The sequence below is a fragment of the Montipora capricornis genome, chromosome 13 (assembly GCF_036669925.1).
Source record: "Montipora capricornis isolate CH-2021 chromosome 13, ASM3666992v2, whole genome shotgun sequence".
Taxonomy (NCBI): Eukaryota; Metazoa; Cnidaria; class Anthozoa; order Scleractinia; family Acroporidae; genus Montipora; species Montipora capricornis.
Genome location: NC_090895.1, coordinates 49,612,767 through 49,622,766, shown reverse-complemented (window position 1 = coordinate 49,622,766; position 10,000 = coordinate 49,612,767). Strand labels below are relative to the sequence as shown.

The following is a 10,000-nucleotide window of genomic DNA, read 5'->3' as shown; positions in this document are numbered from 1 at the left end:
ACCCAGTGACTACTTCCAGTATGGAGTATTTCAGTGGCGAACTCTCCCCTTTGTATAGTGAAATTGTTGACTGGACCCAGAGTTGTATTTTCCATTCCACCGATGTAAGGGAATTAGTCTCGGAGTACGGAGTATGCTGCTCCGATGATGTGATCAGTTAGCGAGTCCCCAGATTCTATTATCTTAACATCATCGTCCGATAGAATAAACCTGCCAGTTTTTGGAGTAGTGGTTTTGACACTCCGAGCCCGAGATAAGGTTGTTGGTTTGGTTCACATCCTCTGCCGTATATTTGATTTTACAAGGACTTTAGAAAGATGCATGCGCTGAAAGAGAACTCCTGCACCCGGGCTTACAAACTGGAGAGTACTCGTTAGCACCCGTGACATTGATTTGAAGTCTGCCTGGAATTGCTGTTGTTGCTTCGAATTCATGAGCAGAAGTTCCTTTGGCCGATTCCTTGTCATCTCCGAGAGTTTCTCCTGTGGTATCTTCCGCGAGCTTAGCTGATTCTCTTTGCTGAAAATCACAGCCCGCAACTTTGGATTTTTCTTTGTTCACCTTGAGGACGTCCAGTTTTCATTTCTTGGCCGTGGTGTCTGGCTCTGTATATCCCGTAAGGTGACATTGTAGTGCCTTTTCATTACGTTAGCTTTCTCCCTGACTCACCCAGAAAACGAGTTTTTTTCGAAGGAACCGGCAATTTCTTTAAAAGTACTTTCTTCTCCTTCTTTCTAGGTTTCTTCTTTTTGAGATCACCTCGGCTTGGCTTCACTGGAGCTTCACGAATGACGCCATTTTCTTTGGGGGCGGACCCCAGTAAAAGGTGGTGGCATGTTTCGAGCTTCTCAATCACCTCTTCCAGTATTATAGCTTTCCAACCCCTCGACTATGTAAGTCAAATTTCTATTCTTCCCCGACAATTCACGACATTTTGCAGCATTTGTTTTGTAACCGTGGGAACCTCAGGAAATTCAATTTGTTGTTCAGTCCCGCTTGGCACGTGGTCAACCTCTTCTTTGCCAATTAAGTCATCGTCGAGGGGAATCTTTATACGTTATAGGGAGCCCATCAAAAGACCAAGCTGGGACGTGAAGAAAGACGGGGAAAAATGCTTGCCGTGGCATTCTTTGTCTCTCCCAGTCGTAGCACTCACAACTAGGCTGGTTGAACTGCACTCGATAACTTCTTTTATCGTCTGTATCACACTGACTTCTGACCGTGAACACACCATTAGCTTTAGCTATGGCGAATACTTCAACATGACTGCTTGGCATTGACTTTGCAAGGGAATGTCTTTCCAAACAGGGCTTAATTATATGGTGCGGCCTCTCTCTCAAATAGGGAGGGATGTTGGGATTATATGGTCGAAAGGATGCTTGCAGTTTCGTGTTTCGTGTTTCGTGTTTCCTGGAAAAAAATGGGGGACAAAATTAGAAGTTTGGGGAGATTAAAGCAATTATTGCTTCATTGTTACACTGTTAATCTTCAACATTTAATGAAATTACGATGGACTTGTAACTTAAGGATATAAACACTCATATAGAGATTTCTATCTTTAAGTTCAAACTGATTTTTTAAACTCTGGCAACACTTTTCTGGTTCATATGTAGCACTAAGGATAATAGATTATTTTAAAATTGGTACACACCTCAGGTACTTATCAGGAAGAAACTCTTCAACAAGAACAGTCAACATCCAGCTCAGCGTTGCATGGTTGTGACCCTCCAAGGAATAGCATACTTAAAAGCCTGGTTTTTTCTCTCTACTCCATTGTTGGTGTTGATTGTGGTGAGGAACCGGTCTTTAAGGAATGCCCAAACCCATTTCTGAAAGGTTAACATACACTTTCAAAATTAGAGCTTGATGAAGGGATATTAAATGCAATCATTTTTTTCCGGCCAAGGTCTCTCGCGTCGCGATAAGCTTGAGGTTTATTACCTTATACTGTGGAAGCCACGTTTTTGTCATGCAGCTCTGTAAATTAGAACTAGACTTCCACTCTTCTCTGTCTTTTAGTTCTCCCAATTTGTCCATGTACTCTTTTTCTGTTCTTGCTCTTGCTACACTTCGTAGTTTAGCAAGTACGTTATGATTGTCAACAGTCAAGCCATTGCTTGCTCTTGCGAGCCATCTTTCCTATTCCCGTTCACGGTGGAAATCACATATAAAGATCTGAATGTCGGCAAAACAAAGCAGCAATTGATTAGCTTCAGGAAACGTGCTTTAAAATAGTCTCTATATCTGCATGCCGTTCTGACTCAACTTGAAGTCCCATGACTTTAGGATCATCAGCGCTTCAAATATAGCGTCCGCCGTTTCACTTTGGACAAGGAAGGAACCAACGATTTGATAATCGACGTTGAGTCTTGACAACAACGCAGAAAAGAGGGAGGCTATACCGCGTGGTCTTGTGGGTAGCGTCCAGCATACAGATCTCGCCTCCATATCGCTCTAGCAATCGTCTCTGGTCTATTGTTTGATGTACAAACAGGAGCCCTTTGTAGATGTTCTTAAAATTTGTTCATCATCTTTGCTGTCGCTCTGGCCATCTCCACTGTCATCTGTACGTCGCGGGCTTTCTTCCTCATGCAATGGCATAAGTTGCATAAGGATGAAACTCGAATGAATCATCGGGTGAGGCTTCCTTCCAAAGTTCCAATTTCTTAATTAATAATATCTTCTTAGTCAATTTTTGAAAACCTGTCTTTGGTCACAGGTTTGTAAATATGATTTCGTACAGTTGCCTTTGAAGGGAAAAACCGTCGATTTGATAGCTTAGGTGCCTTTTGTCCACGATACAATTCTTTTCCAGATCTTGCACCTGCACATACAAGGTCTTGAATTTTGGTAACGAGCCGCTCGTCTATAAACTGATAAAGACCACCAGCCTACAGAATAACAACTTGTGAAGAATAACAGACTGTGACAGACTGTTGCGGAATTCAATTTCAGGCGGTTAACTTTTTCTAAACCAATTTTTCTGACTTAAGCTCGCCTATTTTAATGTGAAGAGGGCACAAAAACGGGAAAATTCGGAACAAAAACTACAGTCCCTGCCATTCAGTCATTGCTTTTACTCGTTGGCCCACCTTCAGTAGGGACCTTCAGATTCTAGGACGAGAACGACTACGAGTACCAAATTTTCTCGTAGAAAAACATTGAGCGCGCGCAAACCAGCGTCATTTTGGCGAGAAAAATGTGTTACCGTCGTCATTCTAGTACGAGGTTTTGCAAAAATGTCGTCGTGTCAAAACATGTCAACAACACGGTAGCAGTTTTGGCATTTTTCGATCAGCAAAAAGGCCCAGGTAACAGCAATAAGAATAACCGAGCAACCTATACTGCTAACAAAGAGTAAGATTAATCGTACGGGGTGTAAATCTTCTTAGTATTTTCGCTAAAAACAAACAGTCAAAACTCGTCCTCGTTCTCGTCCTCGTCCTAGAATCTGACGGTCCCTAGTATTCAGAAGTTACGAACACATTATGGATCGAGCCAGGTCATGGGAACGTTATCACGACGGAATTATGTACAACAGAATGAATCACTAGCTAATACATGATAACCACGTGAACTTACATCTCCAATAGGGTGCATGATGTGTTCATCAACGGACGGTAGATTGACGTGACTCTATCTTTCACTTTTTGCTCTGCCCGTCTTCTATGGCTTTCCGCAAATTTTTTGATTGGCTTTTGCAACGCCACTCTGTCTTTTCAGCGATCTAAGAAGCAGCACAAAATGTCTCTTATGATAGACCCATTCCGGTTATAATCGCCATTATAAATGCTCTTCCAGTTGCATTAAGCGTTTTACCTTTAATATTTGATAATTATATTTGATAGTTTCTTTTCCGCATATGATAGTCGAAAGGTAATTTTTTGTACAGATGGCGCGTCATAGGGCGTCCAACAGCATGCGTCTTATAATTAGGTGAAAGAAAACAGTTGTCCATGAACCAGAATGTATAAATATCGACAATACCCGGAGGACGTCACGGATTATGTGCTCAAGTGCATGACTGTACATTCTATTACGTGGATTCGGCAACACTGAGAGATCGATATTTTGTCTGTGACTGGGGCTACGGACATGTGCAGTTGGAAACTGAGAGGAAAGGAATGAAGCGGCTGAACCAGAAAATTTCTTCTTGGCCATCCTATGAAGTCGGTAAATGCGTTTTGTTTTGTTTTTTGCTTAAGGTGTCTCAACAGTTTGGCAAATGGTTGTAGCACCAAGATCAGGGGCACCCAACGAGAATATAGTTCAAAACCACTTAAACATAGCATTGTTAAACGTATTTTAGGATTGAAACGGTAGATATGGGCATATTTTTATCCCTTAAAATTTTTTTCATCTGTTCGGATTTTCTAGCTGAAAGTCTAGTGATCCGAAACTATAGGGATCAAAACTTACCTTTTCGAAAATTTCAGCCAGAAAAAAATCTCCCGAAAATTCTAGGTGTTCTTTTTAGTGCAAAAATCCGTTAAAAATGGGCAATTATACCATTTTTCAGATGTTCGATATTCTAGGAGAGGCAAGCAAGCAAGAAATTTAACAACAAATCTTCCAAAAATTCTAGATCTCAAATCGTCTTCCGAACAGATATTTTCCGAAAATTGACGTTGGGTGCCCCTGCAAGATAAACAGTAAACTTGTAGCCTTTACATTGGAGCGCTGAGAGTGACATACGCTATTTACAAGACCTTCTCCAAGCTGATTTATGAGTTTATACCCGCGGCCGTTCGATCTCTGAACAGACAACCGTTCGATTTTTCAACAGACAGTGCCCTGGAAACCGCAAAAAGTCTGAGCCAATACTTATCGGTAGCCATTACAGCGAAAATACAAAGATTGTTATAGTGGAATTCATGATAAGACCATCAAACAAGAAACTGGATATTGAATGAATGAATGATTGATTTCGGTCTCTTCTGCATGGAACCCACTGCAGTCGAACGTCTGAATTAAAGGTGCTGATCACAAGTATGTAATTATGAATGTATAAATCACATGACTAGCCCAAACAGCAAACTATGTTTTATTGTCTCACGTAATTATTATAATAATGATCAAGCTACTTTTCAACTCATGCTGCCCACCCGTAGCTTGAATGCTATGTCCTTGGCTTTTTCTTGTCGTGTAGTCCGCATAGCAAAGGTTAAAAAGGCTATATATATATTAGGATCGCCCCTTGTTCGCCGATCGAACTACAACGGTCCCAGTGACCCAAAGTCTGATGCAAAATGCTAGCACAAATCTAATTATTTTATTTCTACCAAACGGCGAAAAGTCTCTACCTAACGACGAAACTCCTTCCTTGCGTTCTGCACAATCTAATATTCTCAACCCTCTTAATTAAGGAAGGATGTATGCGAAAGGGAAATTCTGTGTATAGAATTCAATACAAAACTGAGAGGATTTTCTTTTAAGACATAACAAGAGAGAGAACGGATCCCTCATAAATGGCCTCTTCCAATGATAGTTTTTTAAAAAAATCTATTTTCAAGTATTGGTACAAAGATATGGGATAGTATTCCCGACAGTTGTCGTGCTCGGCCTAAATATAAAAATTGTATCCTACGTCAGAATCGGCTACTGGATACTCTCACACAAAAAAATATTTATGTTGCCGTTCATACTTTTAGTAAATATTAAATTTAACATTTTCAGCTTAATTTCAGTTATACGTCTGTTTTATTCCACCTACTTTGTAATTGTACTCCCTGTCATTTTAATATTATATGTTGATGTTCGTGTATCTGTTTTCTTTATTGTTGTCTCAAACTCTATTATTGAATCTTTTATTTTTCCTACCCGCCTCGATTAGCTAGGCTATTTTTGCGGGTAAGGATCAATGAAAGATGTACGAAAGGTGAATGTATAATAATTTTCAACTAAATTTAATTTTAGCTACGCAGCTATTTTTACACAGCCACCTTATTGGCCAGTTGTGATGACGTAATCAAAATTTAAATATGCGCGGTTTTGGGAACGAGGCCTTAGTTTTGTGAAACTAAAAATATATTTAAAAAAAGAACTATAATGGGGCATGGGGATCCATTCTCCACTGTAATTATTTCTTAAATTTGTGATTGTTTGACGCCCCCTCTATTAAAATTCTTTAAAAGTTAGGAACTTTTCGCAGCTGGTCTCGTTTGTCCACCATTGTTGGTGGCAGCATCACTGAAGTAAAACGCACAGGCTCGAACTTGTCAATTCATCGATTCTCTCGCTGTTAACTTTCTGAATCTTCTCTCTGCTTTCATATAAATGGCAATTCTAAGTTGGTGTCATGTAATGTTCACTGAAGGGAAGGTTGGTTTTGGTGGATGGCTTGGAATGCAATTGGAAAAAACGAAACACTTTCGACATTTGGAACATGAAAGCTTACCGAACTTGCTTTTGTGAAAGATGAATGTTTTGAAGTACGGAAGAGCTAAGGTTTGTAGGACCGTATGAAAGTACATTCAGTCGTTAGGCTGCAGTCACTTCCAACTTTGATGCACGCGTTTGCGCAAATCCTTGCTTTAATAAGTCGTAAGCGTGAAGGTTTGAAAACATTGATTTTTTTTTTAGGACTGACAAAGGAAGGGGACATTGTTGCCCTCCGATCACATGGCTGAATGAAAACCATGATTTAGCTCCAATAATTTGTGACTGTACCTGAAGCAGCACTATTTACAACGCAGTAGAGGGAAGCGGAACTAGTAGCTAAAAAAATTTATATGTAGTTAGAGGTGGTTGGGGATCATAATTATTGGAGGATCAGGAGCGATCGGAGCTTATAACTTGCCCATTTTGGCAACGGGGCATTACGTAATATTTCGCTAATATTCGTACTTAATATTTCTTGTAATATTTCTAAATTATTTCCCACTCCTGATAATTCTTGCTTACCATCTTATTTAAGCAGGCTCTATGTACGTGTCGTGTAAGTGACATTTGCAGGCTAAATGGGTCTAATCCTTCACCCCACTGTGAAAAAATAAAGGAGACAGTCATCTTTGGAAAGGATCACAGGTGTCTCAATTATTTTTCTTTTTCACATTTTCAGACACCTTTCTATCTGGATAACAGCCCGCTATGCTAGAGGAATGTGTTTTTGCAACTGCAGGTAAGATAGTAAGACAACAAAAGAAAAAGAACTTTCAGTTCTTTGCTACTTCTTTATTGATGCCCTGATTCCTTGAAAATCAATACTATTATCAAGCATTCTCTAGGATAGTCGAGTTCTCAGCGTTCCTTGGACACCCTGCAAGAAAAAGACCACAGCCGGTTTGATTTCCCATCCTTTGGTGCCTATGTTTGATGGTCGTTATTGTATTGTAAATATAACCAGATCGTTATTCACATGCAAACCGTGCAGGGCATATGTCGGACATTTAACAATTCGTTCCAGATTAAACCGTTTACACTGCTATCTCACACGGAGTTAGATTCAAAGGTCTTCGTCCTTTCAGGGAATATGATCACTACAGGGGAGCGGGTGAGAAATTTGAACAATTAACCGAATTTTCTTTAGAAATCGTTTACACTGCCACTGGAAATATATGGCAACCACGCCCCTAGCCCCTAGGGTCTTCTTTGGTTCAACATGGCGACTAGGCTTTCAACATGAGCCGTAATGTTTAAATAAAGCTGAGTAGACCATGGGGATGTGGTTGAATTTGTGAGATCCATTTAAAAAGAATAAATAAAGGCCGGCTAAAACACCGCTCCCCGGAAAAGAAAAGTAAAATAAAATAAACCAAAACAGGAAAAGTAAAAAGATGCGGAAGTTTATAAGGCAGCGCTTGGTTTCAAGAGGTCTTCAGGCCCAATTTGTAACTGTAAAAGGCCACTTCGGAAAATACCATAATACTCTTTGTTTGTCTCCCCAAATTTTGCATAAGCATTGTTTCGATTTTTTCTTGGGACTTACAATCGTGCCACGAGAAAACAAAAACAATGCTCATGCAAAATTTAGACTAGTATGGTATTTTCCGAAATGGCCTCTTGGATTCCATGCTCGGACAGGCATGGATTCCTTGATGTTTATTGATTTTTTTTATTGGCTCAATCCAAAAGTCGGTAAAGTGCGTCATCATCAAAACAAGTAGCACTTTCCACTTCCATAAAGTGACTGATGATGATTGGCCAATATAGAGATCCATTGTATCCCTTGGCATTTGATTGGTTATTAGAAAAGTAAACAGATTAAAAATGGACAGTTGACCAAAATTAAAGGAAATTCCATGTTAAGCGAAGATTGGATTAGCAGGCAGCCACATAATTGTGATAATCATTTATAAAATAACTTTGAAGAAGAGCTTTAAACGAGAGTTGCCATTTTATTTCAAGAGAAGGAGGGAATGCTGAGAACTGTTACTAACTTACCTCCAACCTTCTTTAAACGTCGGTATTTCGATAGACGAAATTCGTGTAAGGTCCACCCACACCAGACCAGCAATTGTCAGATGGACCATGCTTATTATACTGCGTGTCCGCTGAAGCCCCCCAGCACTCTCCGTAGTATTGAATGGCGAAGTAATACTTCCTGAAACGGTCAAAAGGATTCGGGAAACTAGAACTTACTTTTAAACAACAACTGAGACAAGCTTAATTATACCCAAACTGTCTGAATGCCGAAGAGCATTGCACATCTCTTTCGTTTTATATTAGCATGCCAGAAAAATTTGAATGCAATTAGTTGCCATATGTCTAATCAATTAATCAATTAAGAGTGCGGGAGAGGTGAAGTAACTGGGTGCGTACAACAAAGAAGGAGGCAGTGTAGCTCAGTGGTTAGAGCGCTTACCTTGAGATCCGGAGATTCCGGGTTCAAGACCCACTCTGACCACTGGTTGAATTTGATTCTGGTAGTCCCTGGTTCAACTTCCCAGCTGCACTTGTAAGTAGCCAACTGGTTTGCCACCGGCCAGTTGGGATTCTTAGTAGTTGTTGCTGTTATTCTGTTCCGTCGTTTCGTTGTGTTTCATTGGCCCTGAAAAGCCCCTCTGGTATGTATGTGTGTAAGGAAAGGGACAAGCTTTATATCTCATGAATGATACCAAGATGCACCATAGTGCGAAAATAAGCCTTAGTAAAACGAGGACAAATGTGGAACAATTAAATTTTAAATCAATAGTATGACATATTCCTCCTTCCACAATATAAGAAAAGCCTAAGTAAATGTTGTCACAAGATGCGAATAAATATTTAATTAAATACTAACTTCGTGGAGTAATAGTTTCTGAACTGTAACGTTAGCTTGCTCTTAAATGATTAGTAATGACAGTAAAATAAAAAGAACAAGTAAACTTACTTCTTTCTTTTGGCTATTTCTGAGCAATTTCGAACTGTTTTTGACATATCACGCCAGTCGATGTACTTGCGTAAGCTCTCGAGCATATGATCGTCCATGGTGCGGTCTTTGGCCTTGTCTTTGAAACAGCCGAGTTCTTCTGCAACAAGAACATTTGCAGAAGAAAGGGGTAAATTGAGCATTTTTGATTTGTCTTTTGATTTAAGTTTTGTTTTGAAATTTGCCCTTATCGGACATATTTTAGTTCTGGGCGAATACAGAATTTTTGTTCTTTTCCAGTATAAAGATGAAAGAGAGAATCCGCTTAAGAATCATGACGTTATTTTGAATCACGGATATGGATAACCACGGCGTTTTAGCAAAAAGACCAGCAGCCAAGTAGTAGCAAACGATGGACACTTGATAAGATACTGTTTAACGTTTTCCTTTTCGTTTCCACACCTGTACGGTTCGAGAGCCTTTCAGCGTGGTTCACTGGCAAATACCCTTTTTTTCAGTGTGTAAGCGCTGAGACACGAGAATATTAGCTTCAAAGATACTCTCCACATGCACAAAAAAAGGAAAAAAGCAAGTGATTTAAAAAGTCAATTCAGTTAATAGACGTCCTTTGAATGAGAATAAACAAATTTCAGAGACGTCGCCTTTCGTTGTTGAATTGCCGGCGGCTGCCGTCTTGAATGGTAGGGAATT

At 39.8% G+C, this 10,000-nt stretch overlaps 1 protein-coding gene across 7 annotated transcripts in view; it reads right to left on the bottom strand.

Annotated features, from left to right (window-relative positions):
- Nucleotides 1-7,137: 7,137 nt before the first annotated feature.
- LOC138029618 (sushi, nidogen and EGF-like domain-containing protein 1) overlaps nt 7,138-10,000 on the bottom strand; it is a 27,028-nt gene continuing 24,165 nt past the window's right edge. For all 7 annotated transcript variants that reach the window (XR_011127899.1, XR_011127898.1, XR_011127897.1 and 4 more), the window contains 3 exons: nt 9,311-9,449; nt 8,383-8,542; nt 7,138-7,258 (listed from right to left, as the gene is read on the bottom strand). Coding sequence is in view for 3 of the 7 variants with exons in the window: in XM_068877315.1 (XP_068733416.1) it covers nt 8,395-8,542; nt 9,311-9,449 (287 nt within the window). In the remaining 4 variants the exon portion in view is untranslated. The remainder of the gene's footprint in view (nt 7,259-8,382; nt 8,543-9,310; nt 9,450-10,000) is intronic.